This window comes from Dryobates pubescens, chromosome 16 (genome assembly GCF_014839835.1).
Source record: "Dryobates pubescens isolate bDryPub1 chromosome 16, bDryPub1.pri, whole genome shotgun sequence".
Classification (NCBI taxonomy): domain Eukaryota; kingdom Metazoa; phylum Chordata; class Aves; order Piciformes; family Picidae; genus Dryobates; species Dryobates pubescens.
The window spans coordinates 18,064,985-18,081,979 of NC_071627.1; the positions used below are offsets into that span (position 1 = coordinate 18,064,985).

The 16,995-nt window shown below is 65.4% G+C and overlaps 2 protein-coding genes across 10 annotated transcripts; one reads left to right on the plus strand and one right to left on the minus strand.

Annotated features, from left to right (window-relative positions):
• Nucleotides 1–614: 614 nt before the first annotated feature.
• PRR7 (proline rich 7, synaptic) lies at nt 615–5,296 on the plus strand. Of its 6 annotated transcripts, none has more exons than XM_054168308.1 (3): nt 615–649; nt 3,830–4,477; nt 4,571–5,296. In XM_054168308.1, exons 2-3 carry the CDS (start codon nt 4,180–4,182, stop codon nt 4,984–4,986), a joined length of 714 nt encoding a protein of 237 aa, XP_054024283.1. In that variant the 5' UTR covers nt 615–649; nt 3,830–4,179; the 3' UTR covers nt 4,987–5,296. The 6 variants fall into 6 exon arrangements, with proteins under 6 accessions (XP_054024283.1, XP_054024284.1, XP_054024279.1 ...); XM_054168309.1 differs by having other exon boundaries at nt 4,598–5,296; XM_054168310.1 differs by lacking the exon at nt 615–649 and adding an exon at nt 1,868–2,059 and having other exon boundaries at nt 4,275–4,477.
• Nucleotides 5,297–5,340: 44 nt separating this feature from the next.
• On the minus strand, nt 5,341–16,639 carry DBN1 (drebrin 1). 4 transcript variants are annotated; one of them, XM_054168311.1, is made up of 15 exons: nt 16,472–16,639; nt 12,285–12,340; nt 12,073–12,185; nt 11,790–11,864; nt 11,568–11,714; nt 11,323–11,400; nt 11,079–11,230; nt 10,854–10,917; nt 10,667–10,726; nt 10,437–10,551; nt 9,065–9,205; nt 8,006–8,137; nt 6,451–6,995; nt 6,253–6,355; nt 5,341–6,132 (listed from the first exon to the last, which is right to left on the minus strand). In XM_054168311.1, the coding sequence occupies exons 1-15, from the start codon at nt 16,555–16,557 to the stop codon at nt 6,062–6,064; spliced, it is 1,938 nt and encodes a 645-aa protein (XP_054024286.1). In that variant the 5' UTR covers nt 16,558–16,639; the 3' UTR covers nt 5,341–6,061. The 4 variants fall into 4 exon arrangements, with proteins under 4 accessions (XP_054024286.1, XP_054024287.1, XP_054024288.1 ...); XM_054168312.1 differs by having other exon boundaries at nt 9,065–9,202; nt 16,472–16,638; XM_054168313.1 differs by lacking the exon at nt 9,065–9,205.
• Between the last annotated feature and the right edge of the window lie 356 nt (nt 16,640–16,995).

A 16,995-nucleotide genomic window follows, 5' to 3' on the forward strand; every position in this document is an offset into this window, starting at 1 on the left:
CCCTGCTTTTCCCTAGCTCCCCACTGCCTAGTGCTGTCCCAGGCCAGGCATTTAGAGGGTGCCTTGTCCCTATTCCTGTCCTTGCTAGGAGGGGGCAGCGTGGGGGGTGAGGGATTTCTGGTGCACAGCCAGAGGTGAAACTGGTGGTTGTGGGCCCCATGGACACAGTGGGCCCTAGATGGGTTCTCAGTGGGTCCTGGGCACCCTGAATGCTGCCCTGAGCTGTGGGGCTGTGGTGGCAGCCCTGGCACACGATTTTCAGGGGTGAAGGATGCTCTCAGCTGTTGCCTGGGCAACGGCTCCTCCTCCAGCCCACCATGTGGCTCAGGAAGCGCTCCCCCGCCTGCCCCCCTCCCCCCCCAGCCGCCATGGGGAAGGGGAAGGCAGCTCCCGGCCCCCGGCACTGACGGGGCCGGAGGCCTGGCTCCCCCTGCCTACCCTTGCCCTGGCATGATGCCCGCGGGTCCATCCTTGCCCCCCACCTCTGTTTTACCTATGCCCCAAAGGAGCACCCGAGCCCCCCTGCATGGCCGCAGCCCCCTGCCTGCCGAGGGTGCTGCTTGGGCATCCCCACAACCGTCGAACCATCGCCACCGGGCTGCCACGGCCGCACTGTGAGGTCCGATCGCAGGAGACTGGTTCCAGCAAGGTGAGTGGGGGCCGAGGGGAGACATGGCCACCACGGCCTCAGCTTTGAGCGAAACACCGGTGCTTGGCCGGCTGCCGAGCCCGTTCTGCCCGGCTGTGGCAGGAGCTGGCTGCAAGCACCCGACTTCCCCCGGTCGTCCCTGGGTCGGGATGGAGGATGTCCTTCCAGCCAGGCCCCGGCAGAACAATGCACTGTGTGCATCCGCGGCAGTGCCTGCCACGCTGCCCACGGGGAGGAAACAGCAGCGGGGTCACCATCTGCGGAGGGTACCCACACCCTGTCGCGCCTCTGGCCCCAGTACCCAGTGGGCTTTCTGGCCCCAAGGCTGGCACAGCTCTGCCCTGGACCTACGGTCCTGCCGTTTCTGGCATGGCACCAGAGCACAGCAAAGGGAGAGTGTCTGCCCTTGCCCCTGGGATGGGCACAGTCCCAAGAACCCAGGCGCTGTGGCCATTTGCTTCGGGCAGAGAACAGCTGGTGACATCCCCCTGACAACAACTGGCCACGGGCAACTTAGCACAGCGAACGAGCTCGGACCAGGCATGTGAGGGGTCTGCCCCGGGACAAGAGCAGCCCTTCACGGTGCGAGGTGACCCCAGGACAGCAGCCTGTGCAACCCCTGACTCTTGCTGGCCTCGGGCTGGCACAGCCACATGTCCCACTGCAGTGACAGGGCAGGAACCCTCGTTAGCGGCTGAGCCCCCTGCCCCGGTCCTTGTGCTGCGTTGGATGTCACCCCGGGGGAGCGCTTGGCCATCGCCTCCTGAGACGGCTGCGTCTGGCACGGGGGGAGCTGGCAGTTGGCACCCCCCGGCCAGCCCGAGGGTGAGTGCATGGCTACCGGATGGGGGAGCCCGTGGCACAGCTCCATGGGGCATCACAGGGCTGTCACTGCCCACCCCCCCAGGCTGTGGGGCTGTCAGCTGGGAATCCCGGGCCCCCACCCCGTGGGACTCTCATGGCCTCTCCCGGGGATGCCAAGGCCCTCACGCCACCAGCAACCCCGCGGCCATTCCCCGGGAGGAGGGGGAAGGGGCATTCCCGTGGCAGCGCCCGTTGCCCCCACCCCATGAGGGACCCTGCCAGTAGCTCCCCCCTGCTCGGCAGAGGGTCTCGGGGGGGGCGGTGGGGGAGGGTGTGCGAGGGGCCCGGCGTCTCCTGGGTCCCTCCCCGAGCTGAGGGCGGGGCGGAGCGGCGGGGCGGGAGCCCGGGCGGGGCGGCGCGCGGTGACGGCGCGGGAGCGCTCACCGGAGACAAAGGCAGCGCCGGGAGGCGGCGGCGGCGCCGCGCACCGGGCGCGCACCGGGCCCCCTTCCCTTCTCCCTTCCCCCCACCCCCGCCCTGTCCCCCCTCCCCACCGATGCCCTATGGAGCCGCCGCCGCCTGCCGCCTGAGCCACGTGCGCCGCCGGTAACGGGAGCCGCGGAGGGAACGGGCGCGGCGCCTCCGCCTGTTGCGCGGAGCGGAGGCTGCGGGACCGGGGCGGGGAAGCGTGGGGCCTCCATCACCGGGAACCGACGGTCGGGGCGGAGGCGCGCGGCACGTAGCGGGGCGCGCGCCCCCGGGGAGGAGGAAGAGAAGGAGGGGGCTGCCGTCGCGCCCGGCACCGGGGAGGTCCCCGGCGGGGTTCTTCCCCTCTGGCCGGAGATACCGGGCGGGTATGCGACGCGGACAGCGGGGCCCAGGCCGCGTCCGGGGAGAGCTGCGGAGCGGCCCGGGGGTACCGGCGGGGCCCTGCTCGGCGGCTGCTCCCGGTCCATTCCCCGCCCGGCGTGGGTGTCTCCCAGCCCGGCCCCCACGCCTCCCCCAGCCCGCACGTCCCTGGCCCCGGCAGCTCCGCTCCCCCCCGCACCCCGAGCTGCAAACGCCCCCGTTCCCTCGGCGCCGACAGCCCGCCCTGCCCTAGTTCCCGGTGTCCCGTTATCCCGGTGCTTGACCCACGTCCCTTCCCGCACGGTGCTCCCCTCCACTCCGGTATACCTTCGCGGAGATACCCAGGCCAGGAGCCTGTTGCAGCTGGGGTCAGTGAGCTCTGCCCGCTACGAGCTGGCCTTAGCCAGGCACCTCGGAATGGGCACCCCCTCCCCAAACACCTCGATGCTGCCTCTGGCCCCACCTTCGTCTACATGATGAAGTACCCACCGCTGCCTGCAGTGCCAGCTGCTGTCTGCCGAAGTGGGGCTAGGGTTCCCTGGCCTCCTCTTCCCCCCCCCGCCCCCCATACCTCCTTCCTTCTAGATGGGCTTGGCCTCTGGCCCCACAGCTCCACTGTCCCTCCTGCTGCCCCGCCTGTCCTTTCGGCACCTACTGGTTCTGCCGTGGCAGCCGGCAGCATGGCCCTGGCCGATGGGGCAGTGGGAAATCCCACACCCCGTCACTGAGCAAAGGCACATAGGAAAGCGATGGTGTCTCCATGGTGGCCCTGCCATCAGCTGCCACCGCTCCGTTGCTTGCTCTCCTTCCCACTGATGAGCCTGTTTTCTCCCACACCATGATAATAATAATCATGATGGGTGCTTGCATGCCTGCCTGCAAGCACCCATGGATGCTGCTCCCCGCTCACTGATGTGCATGGTCCCCCGGCACATGATGTCCCTATTCAGTGCTTGGCTGGACATGGCTGAGCTGTCACCCTGCCTAAGGACAGGGACCTGATCAGTGACACTTCCCATTGCCATCACCCCCTTCCCTCTGTCACCATGCCAGGGTGCCACCATTCCCTGAGCTTCTCCTCTGGCCACGAGGCTAGTGGTGCACGTGCTCACGCCAGCACCACGTGCCAGCAGCAGTGGGCAGCTCCGCACATCCCTTCTCCTCCCTGAGGCACCCTGCCTGCTGTGGGGTGGCATGGGGTATGGAGCTGCCTGGGCTCTCCAGTCGGTTTGGGGCGTTCTGGGCGGGGAGGAAGAAGGGATGGCAGCAGACGCCTCATGGTCTTAAAGGCACCTATGGTGTGGGGCCTCAGCGCCCATCTCCTGCACTAGAGGGCCCAGCACCACCATGGCAGGGTGCTGGGAGGGGTGCGGATTAGCAGCCGTGGGGGCGATGGCGGGGGTGCGCATGGGGCTGAGCATGGCTCCCCACCGGCTGCGGGTGCCGCTGCGCATGTGGAACGAATCACCATGGGAACGGGGCTACCGCGTCCCCGCCACACTCACACTCACATCTGTCTCGTTGCAGGGCCCCCTCCCCAACGACCCTCTCCCAGCGATGGGCAGTGGGACCCCACCGGCCCCATCCCCCCGCCGCCCACCCCACCGGCCCCCTGCCCCACCACCCACCCAGCGCACCCAGGCCTGACCCTCCTGCTCCAGCCCCCCACAGTTCCATGGCGAGGATGGACCCCTGACGGTGGGCACCCACGGGCCGAAGGAGACGCCGCCGCTGGGCACGGCACAAGGAGATGCTCTCGGCAGCCCTGACAGCATCGGGTGCTGCCCTGGCCCTGCCACCGCCGCCCTGAGCATCCCGTCCCCTACCCCGAGGGCAGAGAGAGAGGCAGGGGCCTCCCCCCCGGGCCGGCAGCCAAGATGGTGATGTCCCAGGGCACCTACACCTTCCTCACCTGCTTCGCGGGCTTCTGGCTCATCTGGGGGCTCATCGTGCTGCTGTGCTGCTTCTGCAGCTACCTGCGGCGGCGGGTGAAGCGGCAGCAGGAAGAGCGGCTGCGGGAGCAGAGCCTGCGTGCGCTGGAGCTGGAGCCGCTGCACTACGAGGGTTACGGGGGCAGCCCCCCCGGCATCGCCATTCCCCACCGCCTCCGCCTTGAGCCCCACCATCATCACCCTCACCACATCCCACCCCCCCGGCCCTGGAGCTGTCGGCACGGTAAGGAGCAGGGAGGGGTTCTCGGTGTCCCCGGATGGGATTTTTTGGGGAGGAAATGGTGCGAGAGCCGGGGAGCAGCACTAACGGCAGCAGGGGTCCGGGGGGGGCTTTGCCTTGCAGAGTCAGACTTGTCAAAGCCGCCGTGTTACGAGGAAGCCCTTCTGATGGCGGAGCCCCCACCGCCGTACAGCGAGGTGCTGATGGACACACGGGGGCTCTACCGCAAAATCAATGCCCCTTTCCTGAGCCACGAGCGGCTGGAGAAGCAGGAGCAGCCCCCCAGCTACAAACCCCTTTTCCTGGACGCCAGTTACGGTTCGGCACTGCACCTGCCCCGCTCGGCCAGCCCCGGCCACGCCTGCCCGGACCTCTACCTGCAGGCAGAGTGCTCCCCCCGCATGTTTCCCAGCTGGACGGACTCGGAGCTCAGCAGCAGGGACACCTACGAGCCGGGACCCTGGCACCTCCCAGTCTCCATGCCCCTCTTCGGCAGGACTACCGCTGTCTAACAGATGCCTCGGGGGATCCCCGGACCTTGCCATGGGTACCTCTCCGGCACTAAGGGGTTGGTTTTGGCTGCCCGCATCACCCCGGGGACACCAGCCCTGGCATGGGCCATCGCTGCCGGCGTGGAAGGGGCTGGTTCCCCATCTGGCCCCTGCCAGCCTCCCCATGGCTGGGGGCCCCCCCATGACTGGGGGCGCTGGGGACCTGGACTCTACTCTGTTTCTTAAATTTTTTGTTTGTTACAGTTTGAGAATAAAAGTTTGTGGCTCGGGTTCGCCTCCCGGCGGGCTGGCATCATGAAACCCCCGCGGGGCAGAGGCAGTTTCCCCACCCCACCCCCCGCCGTCATCGCGACCCTCCCTGCCTCCCCCTCCAGCAGGCTGCAGCCCCCATGGGAGTCGCTTTATTTATTAACAGACATGAGCACACCGCCGGTACAGAACTTGTGCTTTCCAAAAACAGTTACGGGGCGGGGGGGGGGACGGAGAAGGGCCAAGCAGGGGCCAAGCTGGGGGGAAGAGAGGGGGTCCCAGCGAGGAAGGAGTGGAAGGGTAAAAAGCCCACCGCCAGCTCCCTGCCGGGTTTTGGTGGGGGGAGGGGGGGAATGCCACCGGCCGCAGCCTCGCCTCGGTCGGGTTACTTTATTGCCATATTCATTTATTATTATGATGATTCCTTGTGTTTTGTTTTGTTTTGTTGTTTTTTAAACTCGTGCAAAGTACTGGGAGGGAGTGCTCTCGGGGCGGGCACGACGAGAACGAGGACCCTGTCCCACAGCCGGGCAAGGGATGCGAGCATGTGTCCCCCCCCCACAAAGGGACGCTGGGGCAGGACACTGCTAAGGGGAGGCTGGGGGGCTGACACGGCTCCTACCGACAACTTAAAAAAGAGAAGGGGGGGACGGGGCTGTAAAAGGTGCCCCGAGGCGGGGGCGCAGCGGGGTGGCCCCTACCCGGAGACCTCATCCTGCGGGGCCCCGGAGGGGTGAGGGGTGGGTCCAGCCCCTGTCTGCGGCCCCCGCTATGCCCCACGCCGGCTGGGGCGGGGAGCTGCCTGCGCCGGCAGTGGGGCCCAGGCTTAAAGGTCCCCCCCGAAGCTCTCCTCCTCCTCGGGCAGGGGGTCCGTGTCCCAGCATGTGATGTCGATCTCTGGGGGGAGCAGGGTGGGGGTGAGTGAATCCGGGTGGCATGAGATGCCCCACAGAGGGATTCAGGGTGCTGTGGGGTGTCCCACAGAGCAACAAACCTACTCCCCCCATCCCCACTCACCTGGGGGTTTGTTGTAGAAGACAGGCTGGGGAGCTTTGGCAGACAGCTCCTCCGGAGGGGGCACCTCCTCCTCCTGAGACTGGCTGAAGTAGCCCTCGCTGGCCTGGGGTGGGGCAGGTCATTAGGACCCACCCCCCCCACACCACACCCCCAGCCACCTCATCATTCCCTGCCCAACACTCTCCCACAGATGCTCACCTGCTCCCCACGACCTGGTGTCCCATCCTTTGGGGCCATCTCTCCATTGGTGATAGGAGGGGTCTCCCGGCCCAAGTTGTCCTCCTGAGGGGCATGCTGGCAGTCAAGATCCTGGGGCTGGGGGTCCCCCATGTCAGCTGTCTCCTCCTCCTGCTCCACGTCGCAGAAGGTGGCAGGGGGCTCGGGCAGCTCATCAAGGCTCAGCAGGGCCCCATCACTGGGTAGCACAGCTGGGGGACCCTCAGGGACAGGGGCAGCAGGCAGGGGCCAGGAAGCTGGGGGGGTCACCCCGTCGCTCTCCCACAGGTCGATGAGGCTCTCAGGGTTGGGGGTCCCTTCAGGCTGGGACTCGGTGGCCATGGGTGGCAGGGTGGGCTCAGCAGGCTCCAGGGTCACCAGGTCCCCCAGGGCATCACCCCCTTCTGTCCACACTGGCCTGGGGCTGGACTCATCCCTGGGGGACTCAGTGGCCTTGTCCTCGGGCCCTGGGAAGGGCCAGTGCTGCTCGGGGGTGGCTGGTTCAGCCTCCTGGGTGCTGGGGGAGTCTGCAAGGTGGGGACAGTTGTCAGTGGGGACAGACCCCTCTTTCCCTTATCCAGGGCTAGGGGATACTTGGGGACAGGGCTGTAGCTGGGGATGGGGGGAGTGGAGAGGGAGCTGTCCTGTGGGCTGGGAGTAGCGGGGATGGGTGCAAGTGGCTGGGAAGGTAAGGGGAGCAATGGTACCAGGGGACTAAGGGGACATGGGAGGGTGTGGGCTGTGAAAGAGAGGGAAGGCGTGGGAGCAAGGCGATTTCTTGAAGGGTGGCTGGGCCCTGCTGGGGTGGGAGGAGTATCTGTGAGGCACAAAGGGATGTGGAGGGGATTGGGAGGAGTGCACTAGGAAGATGCAGAAGGGGAAGCTGGGATGCAGCAGAAGATACAAAGGGGCCAGTGGGGCGCAGCAGGGACAGATGGGAAATGCATAAGAGCTGGCTGGGATGCACTGGGGATGCAGCAGGACAGTAGGGATGCATGGGAGGAGGCAGCAACACTGTCAGGGATGTACTGGGAAATGCAGCACAGACAACAGGACTGCCCTGGTTGATGCTGCAGCAATGGAGATGGAGACTGACTGGCTGGGGCAATGCACTGGCACTGTCAGAGTGAAGCATGGGGAGGCTGAGCAGAGACAGCAGGGATGCACTGGTGTTAGAAAATGCACTGGAGGCAACAGGGGTGTAACAATGTCGGCAGGGCTGCACTGGGGGATGCAGCAGAGACAGCTGGGATGCACTGGAAGAATGCAAGGATGACGGCGGGGATGCAGCGACGCAGAGCAGTGGGTATGGTGGGGACGTGCTGGGACGCAACAGAGCCGGCAGGGGCTACGACAAAGGCCGGAGCTGGGAGGCACTGAGCAGGGCAGGGGGTGGGCAGCAGGGCTGCAGCACTAGGGCTGCTATGGTGGCTGCAGAGGAGCTGAGGGGGCTGCAGCGGGGATGCACTGCGGGGAACCGCAGGGATGTGCCCGGACAGCCACAGGCAGGGGCAGGCAGAGCCAGCCCTGTGCCCACCTTTGGGCATTGCCGGCGTCTTGCTGCCCGGCGCGCGGGTGCCCGGCTCAGCCAGCGGCGTGGCGGCCGGGCTGGACTCGCAGGGGCTGCAGCCCGCTGCCGAGGCCTTGCGATAGGTGTCCGAGTGGCTGCCTGCGGACAAGGGAGACAGGGTGCCATGGGGGGGCTGTCCCTATCAGGGGAGGACCAGCACCCTAGTGCCACCCCTGCTCTTGCCCCACGCTGACCAGGCCATCAGCTGTCAAATTCATGTCACCTTGTACCTGCCGCTGCACTGTCCCCTCCAGTGGTTGTGCAGAGGCACCCATGGGTGCAGCAACCACTATGCCCTGCTCTGGGCTTCCACACGTGCCTGCTGCAGCACCCCCATCTGCAAGATACAGGGACAGGCAGCCCTATACCTGCCATGGTGCACAGTGGCCTTGCCCACACATCACCACAGCCTGACCTCTGCAGGCACAGCTCTGTGCCCTGCTACCCCAGGCTGGCACGGCCCCACATGGCCCCAAGCACTGTCTGGTCCCTTCTGCTCCACAGGCACAGCCCCATATGATCCTGGGCACAGCCTTTTCCATCTCTGCGAGCACAGTCTGGCATGGTTCAGGGCAAAGTCTGCCCTGTCCCTTTCTGTCCCACGGTCACAACCTGCTCCATCCACCTCTGCCTCAGGAGCAGAGCCTGTACTGTGCCCCTTCCATCCCATGGGCACAGCCCGCTCTAACAGCACAGTATCATCTCCCTGGGCACAGCTCTGCCCTGTCACTGTCACAGGGACACAGACTGCTCAGTGCTGCCTCCCCGTACCATGGGCACAACCTGCCCCATGGGCACAGCCTGCTGCATACCCCAACCCTAGGGGCACAGAACCCACTGTGGGGCCAGACGGATCATGCAGGGTGTTAGTGGGTGCAGGCACAGCCCCTGTCAGGGTGCCCAGCCCCCTTGGGGTGCCCATGGGAGGGGCGCTGCTGTTGCTGTCAGTCCGGTGTGCCGTGGGGCTGGGATGGGCTGTGGCTTGGTCCCCCAGAGCTGCATGCCTGGGGACTCCCAGCTACCTACATGGGAAGAAAGAGGAGAGATTTGGGGTGCGATGGCAGGTGATATAGGGGAAGGGGGTCCGTGGGGGGGAGGAGGAGGAGGAGGAGGAAGAAGGTGGCCCACTGTCAGCTGTCTTTATGAAAGGACAGTGCAGACGACCTGCTGAGAGAAAGACAGACAGACGGACAGACAGGGAGACAGAGAGAGAGAGGGAGAGTGAGAAAGGCGGGGGGAGAGAGAGAGAGAGAGAGAGAGAGAGAGAGAGAGAGAGAGAGAGATGGGTCAGTCCCTGCTCAGTGCAGCCATGGTGGGGCCAGGGCACAGGGGCACCAGGTCGGGAGGGTGCTGGGACAGGAGGTAGCACTGACAGTGCAGGGTGGGAGGATGACAAGACGGGAGGATGGCAGGACAAGAGGATGGAACGACAGCAGGACAGAAGGATGGGAGGCAATGCTGCATGGCCAGGTGGGAAGAGAGGCCTAGACACAGGCATGTGATCAACTGTCTTCTTAGGCATAGCACAGCCACCACAGCATGAACCCACAGTACAACCCACGGCACAGCACAGCTACAGCACACAGCCCACAGCCCACAGCACGACTGATAGCACAGCCCCACAGCACAGCTCATGGCATGACCCATGGCATGACCCCACAGCAAGAACACACACCATAGCACCCTCCCTGTCCTGGCACAGTCCCTGAGCACAGCAGCACAGCACAACCCCCAGCACAGTCCTATGGCATGGCCCCATGGCCAGAGGCATCCACCAGGACAGCCAGTCCCTGTCCTAGAGACACAAAGAGAGTCCTGGGACTGGACCCCAGGCTGTGGAGCAGCCCAGTCTCCCCACAGGGCACACTCTGTCAGCTGGGAGCACACTGTGCCCTACACCTGCACCACTTATGCCCCTTTTAGCTTTTCCTGTGGGACGAGTTTCTTTCCCAAGCCACCCTCAGACTTCCATTTGCCCACCCCTGCTACACTGACCATGCTGCCAGCATGGCTGCTGGCACAATGCCCTGACAGGTGAGTGGATGACATCCAACAGGGAGCAGGATGGGCCCCCTCTTGCTGAAGACACCCTTGCATCCAGCCCCTGCCAAGCTGCCCCAGCTGCAGGGGCCACATGAAGTGCAGCGGCAGTGTTGATAATGGTGGCACAGCAGAGCAGGACCTCCTGCTGTCCTTGTGCCCTCAGCACCCAACAGCACTGTAGACAGCAGAGAGGACATCCCCTCCCTGTATTACAACCCTTGTCCTCCCAAGACCCTGCTGTGACCTGCTGAGCTGCAGAGAGCCCTAGCAGCACCACACTCACCTGCTCCACAGCCTGCAGCCCCTCTTGGCCTCTCCACAACCCCCCAGTGCCTGCAGTCCCCCAGCCCCTCACCTGTCCTGTGGCTGCCTGGCGAGACAGCATCACTGCTGCCTGATGCCACCCGCTCCTGCTGCTTGAAGAAGTCCCGGGGGTTGTCGGGCCGCTGAGCAATGATGGCAGCAGCCTCCTGTGGGGACAGGCACAAGGGAGGCTGAGACCCATTGCCCCAGCGGTGTGAGGCTGTGGGCATCACTGGCTAAGGAGAAAGGACCAGCATCAGGCACAGCTGCTGCTGCACTCACCTCCACCTCTGACTCTGATTTCCTGAGCTGCTGTCTGTCATCTTCCTCTTGCTGGTCCCCCTGGAGAGGGACATGGTGTAAATCTCCAAAGCCCCAAGACACCCCAGGAACCTGGCTGGGAAAAGCCCTTCCCAGGGTGTGATTCTGGGTGCAGCTCCCCTGGCCCCATGCCCACTGCAGCACTCACAAAGATGGACTGCTCCTTCAAACGCTGCCGAGCCTCCTCTGCCTCCATGCTCCGCTGCTTCCGCCTGCCATGGGCACACAGGAGAGGGACTGGGCACTGGCTCCTGCCAGTCCCTACCCCAACCCATGCCAGGAACAAGCACCCATGCGCCCTCCCAGACGCTTGCAGCACGTGCAGAACCATCCTGCACACGCTGCTCAGGTCTCTCCCTAGCCCCTGCCATGCCTGTGCTCCTCGATTTGCTCCTCTCGCTCCCGGTAGCGCCGCTCCCGCTCCTCCTGCTCCAGCCGCTCCTGCTCCATCCGCTCCTGCTCGAACCGCAGCCGGGCATCCAGGGCCTTTTTCCGCTCCTCTTCCTTACGCAATTCCTCCTCTTTCTAGTAGGGTGGGGATGAAGAACAGGGCTGCCCATCAGCTCAGCAGCAGCTCACCCTGCTGGCGCTACCCACTGTCCCAACCCGTACCCCACCTTGGCTTGTTCCCAGAACTGCTCCCGATTGAGCCGCTTCATCTCCACGGTGGCATCAGTCTTCTGGTAAGTGGTGCCCTGGGACAGAGGAGAGGTGGGAGGGGTGGAGGGGCTGGGATCAGTGAGGGGGAACAATAGTAAGCAGCTCACAGGGTGATGGACTGTGGCAGACAGGAGCCCTGGGCAGGAGGGACACCCCGCACCCATTGCCACCATCGTTGCCATCACCGCCATGGGGACATTACCACGGGCTCGGCGTTCTCATCCTCCCGCAGCCGCAGGCGGTGCAGCACGGGGCTGGAGACACGAGCCAGCCCGTTGGAGAGCCGCTGCCCAATAGCCCCTGGGTCGATGTCCTCCACGCTGCTGGCGTTGACAATGACATCCACACCCTGGGGGGAAAAGCAGCCATCAGGGACCAGGTTTGGTGCCCCAGCAGCATCATCCCCCTCCCAAGAGTCACTCACCTGGAAGAACTCAGCAATTTTGGCCACATGGCTGGCGCAGGCGCATTTGCGGGCATCCGGCACATCCTCGCCCACCTGTGGCATCCAGGGAGGGGCTGAGCCGGAGAGGGGTGGCAAGGTGACCGCCACCCTGCTGACCACCACAGGGCAGAGGGACCGTGGGGCACCCACACTCCTCTGGTAACCCCAGGCTCCTCCCTCGCACTCAGACATGTTCCTGCCAACACTGTAACCTTGCTGGGCACAGCACTGGCACACCCAGCACGGCCCACGTCACACTCACCCAGTTGACGAGGACATATTTGGGGAGCACCGCCTGGGGGTCCTTGACGCTGCAGAAGCCATACATCACCTTCTGGATCTCGAAGTGGCCAGAGAGCTCCAGCAAACCTCCACCTGGCACAGCACTGTCAGTCCAGGTCCATCCAGCACCAGGATAGGTGCTGGGGAAAATGCTGGAAAAGCTGAGCTGGTTGCGGGGACAGACGACCTTACCTCCTGATGCTGCCAGCTTCAGGTCATCGGAGCCATCCTCATATGTGTAGAGGGCCCTGGGGAGACACTATGAGTGAGCCACAGCTGTGGGGAGCATGGGGCACCCCTCCCCTTCCCCATCCTGCTAATGCTGAGGTCAGGACAGGTCCTAGGGGACTGGCCAGGTGTTCCCAAGCAGCCACACAGATACATCAGCCCCTTGCCCCTCATAACTGTGAAAGACCAGGCTACCAGATGGAGCAAGCAGGACTTTGGGCAGGACCTATTCCTCCAGCCTGCTGGCTAGCAGCTGTGGGACAGGGTCCCAAGGATAGGGACAGAAGGGCTACTTAGGCACAGGAACCAGCTGGCTGCCATGCTGTGCTGTAAGCCTTACAGTCCCTTGTGCGACCATCCCTGTCCCATCCCAATCCCGCTGGTTACTGACTGGCTTTGGGGACAGCCCCACACCCCAGTGGGGAACTTGGGACTGCTCACATGCCAGGCTGCGTGAGCCGCTGGCCCAGCAGGCACCAGGCTGGGGGAGGACACCGGAGCACCAGCAGCAGCAAATCAATGTGCTGCTGGGGTGTGATGGGGCCGTCATGGAGACTGTTCCTTGGAAACCATTCCCAGCGGATGGGAAACTCCCTCTTGCTCCCACTGTGCCCTGGCCAGCCCTCCCCCCGGGGCTCCGTGGGGACCCCCACCAGCCCACACCTCCCCAGGGGCATGCAGTCAACTATGGGGGGGTGAGAATGCGTGCCGAATTGGTCCAGGGCGGGTGGGCGAGGGGATGAATGTTGCTAGGCAACCAGCATCCTCCATCACCATGGCAACCCCCCCATCCCAGCTGGGATGCAACTCGCCCCGATGACGAGGTGATTAGGAGGGGAGCGGGGGAGGCAGGCAGGCAGCAGGGACCTGCCAGGCCCTGGCAGGCACCCAAACCTGCCTGCCACCATCACGCGCTGCACCCGGAAAGCCAGGGCCACCCGTGCTGGATGCCCCTCACCATCCCTGCACCACGGTGGGTGGCTCTGGTGATTGGCATTCAGCTGGCAACACTTGTGCAATGCTTGCCGAAGTGCCAAAACCCTTGTGGTGCTGAGCACAGCCATCCTCACCCAAGCTTGCAGCCTCCAGTCAGAGACTGGGGGACAGGAATCGGGAAGGTCCCTATAGGCAAAGCCACTGCCAAACCGTGTCCACGGCTTGAAAGAAAAAGCAAGAAGAAGGCAGGCAGGTGCCTAACATGGAGGGGCCCTCCCTCCACCTCCTGGCACCCACTGCCCTGAGCCCCCAGCAGCCAGCCACAGATAATTGCACCAACAAGATTGACTTTAATCCGCACATCTCGATCCTGCTAATCAGGCTCCCCAGTCAGCGCCAGCTCCCGGCCTGGAGCCGGCAAAGCTGCTGCAAAGCACTGTCTTTATGTCTGCACTGGGAAAGGGTAGCAAACACAGCCCCTGACTCCAACTGCAGCCCCAGTCTGGGGGACCTGCTGTGACCTTTGGAGATGATGGCACCATCTGAGGTGAGGCCAGGGCCGTGGCAGGGGTTGGGGTCTCATAGGGTTGGATACAGCTGGCTGTGGAAAAAGGAGGAAACAAGTATGGCAGAGCCACAGCATCACTACCTGGGGAGCCTGGTGGGTGCTGGGGCACTGCCTGCTCTCCCCCACCATGCAGGGTAGTACCTGAGCACAGTACTGCTGCCTGCACCCAGGACTGCTCCCAGGGCAGCTAGGGCTTGCTGTGGGAACAGAGCCTTATTCTGAACACAGCCCAGTAGCATGGCCTGACCTCATGCTGGGATGGATGATCTGGAGGTTTCCAGTTCAGGTGCCAGTGGGGCTGTGCTGGGGCCAGCAGCGTCCCCAAGGTTGGCCCAGGGTCTCACAGACCAACAGCATCACCACAAGCTGGCTGCAAGGAACAGCTGTGCCACAGTGGGGGCAGGCAGCAGCATTGCTTTACCCCCTTCCACAGGCTTTAATCCTCTATCCACCCCTTTCCCAAACCCTGGGGCTCCAGGCATGTGGGTCACCTGTGGGTGGAGGTGCCCTCTGCAGTCCACGGAGGCAAGGGACTCCTGTGAGGATTCCACATCCCCGGCTCCACTGCCCTTGCACGGCCTCATTGCTCACCAGAGCCGGCAGAGCACACATGGGTACCAGCATCTGGGGCACCAGCAGCTGCCTGCCCTCCACACCATGTCTGGGGAGGGGGAGCATCGCCCCAGCCCGGGCACATGTGTTTCCAATGTGGCTGGAAGCTCTAGGGACTCGCCGTGCTCAGAAAGCAGCACCAAATTCCTTTCCGATCGAGTAATAGGCCCCAGCAGCCTCCGCGGGGTCGGGCAGGGGGAGGGGACGCTCGGACCCTCCCGGACCGGGTTGGAGTGGGGGAATCCCAGACTAAACACAGGGATCTTGAACGGGCAAAAGCACAGCATCCCCCAGCACCAGTCTAGGGCTGGTCTCTGGCACAGTGTCCTCACAGCCCCCGGCTGAGCCAGGCTGTGTTCCTGTCGAGGGACAGACTCCATCACCCTGCCTGATACAGCTCCCTCCAGCATCACCATTCATCCCGCACCCGGGCACTGGGCCCTGCAGCAGGGATGCTGCTCCCAGTGGCTCCAAGTCCCGGGCAGCCCCGGTGACCATGGGATGGAAGGGACAGGAATGATGGGGCGAGTTCAGCCCCGAGGATGGGGATGGTGGGGACTCACTGCCCAGCCAGGGCTCAGCGCTGGAAGCAGGGAGGGCCGGCCTCGGTGCTCGCCTTCCCGGGAACCGTTTCTGCTGCTCTCAGCACCTTTGGCAGGGAGGGCTGCTTTGCAGCGGATGCCGGGAAGCGAGATGTACCCAGAGCTGACAGCTGTCTCCTGGCCGGCAATATGCACCCTGCTCGCCCACAAAACCCTTAGGCTGGCTGCTGGACCGAGGAACTCCCCAGAGACCCAGGGCTGGCAGGGCGCAGGACCTTCCCTAGTCTGCCTAGCCCAGGGGTCTCCCAGCCCTGTCCCAAGAGCAGGAAACCTGACTAGACAGCGGTATGCATTCCAGATGGGTTCTGGATCCCCATCGGCTGGGTGTTAGGTGCACCCTGAACAGAGGATGGATGGTCCCCAGCTGCAGGGTGGGTGCCCACTCGCACGGCAGGCACCCCTTCCAGAGAACAGCATCACCCCACGTTGCCCATCACCCTGGCTCTGCTCAGCCAGCTGCACACCAGGCTGCCAGAAGCATCTCCCTGCTGTGCACAGCACAGGCAATCTTGAGGGTCAAGAAGAAGGGGTCCCGGGGGCAGGTGGTCACAGCCAGCTCCACAGCACCAGGGTGGGTCCGGAAGATGTGGGTGGGCATTGGGAGAACAAGGGTGGTGGTGGGATGATCTCTACCAGCTGCTGCACCGGCTGCACCAGGGCCTGGATCTGGCCGGGGCTCGGCTCCCGCAGCCCGGGGTGCCCCACACCGGGGATACAGGCAGGACATGGGGGCCCGGGGGCTACCCCCTGGGGAAGGCCAACCCCTGCCCCGAACCCGCGGCAACCCCAGCCCGGCGGTGCGTCTTGTACCGACGCACCGCGGCCTCCGCGGAGTGAGGCACCCCAGGAGTTTGAGGGACCAGCCCCAGGAGGGGATGTTCGGTCCCCCTGCGGCCGCAGGCCTCGCTCTGCCGGGAAGAGGGGCCGCCTGCTGCCGGCCGGGAGCGGGGCCGGGCTGGGGGCGCCCCGATCCACACCTCCCTCTGGGCGCCCCTGCCCGCTGCTCCGGCTGCAGACAATAGCCTGGGACCCAGGGCCTGGCCCAGCACCGGGTAGGGGTAGCCCCGAGCCCTCCCCTCCGGGAGCCGACCCTCCGTTCCCCGCGCTCGCTGCCCCGGCTGGGGTTCGGGCCGCTCCGGGGGGTGCTCCCGGGAGCGGTGGGTTCCGGCATTAGCACGTGCCGGCCCGGCGCAGACAAAGCGCGGACCGCGCCCCGTCCCGGTGCAGCGGCGGGCAGGTGCGGGTAACGGGGGCGGCAGGACGGGCACGCCACCCCCACGCCGCCCCGCCCGTCTTTGTGTGCCGGTGCTCCCGACACCGCGGGCCCGGGGAGGCGCGGGGCGCAGCGCGGGGCGCGGCCGGTGTTACCGGGCGGCTCCGTGCACAAAGGGCGGCGGCGGCGGGGACAAAGGGGCGGCGGCGGGCGCGCTCACCAGTCGGTGGGGCTGTCCTCGCCGATCACGTCCTGGTAGGAGGCGAGCAGCTCCAGGCGGTGCGCCGCGAAGCCGACGCCAGCCATGGCAGGGCCGGGATGCTGCCGGGGGGGACCGGAGGGACCGGCCGCCTGCCCGCCTCCGAGACACTGCCGCAGCGGCCGGGCGGAGGGGCGAGCGGCGGGGAGGCTCCGCCCGCCGCCGCGCCCGGTCCTAGCGCCGTGAACGGCGCCCCCCCACCCCGCCTCCACGCCTCCACCCCTCCACCCCTCCAGCACCGGCCTTCGCCCCCGCCCCGGCCCCCGCCGCGCCCCTGGGGGACCCCACCCACCCGCCGTGCCGCCGGGCATCTCACCGAGACCCCTGGGGTACGGGCAGCTTCGCCCCTGCATCGGACTGCTGCCGGGATCCTGCACCTCGGGCCATTCCATGCAGCCTGGACCGTCCCCTGCCCTAGGGACCCTGAGCCCCAAAAATCTGCACCCCAGCTCGACTCTATTGACGGAAGCTGCACCCCGGGTGGT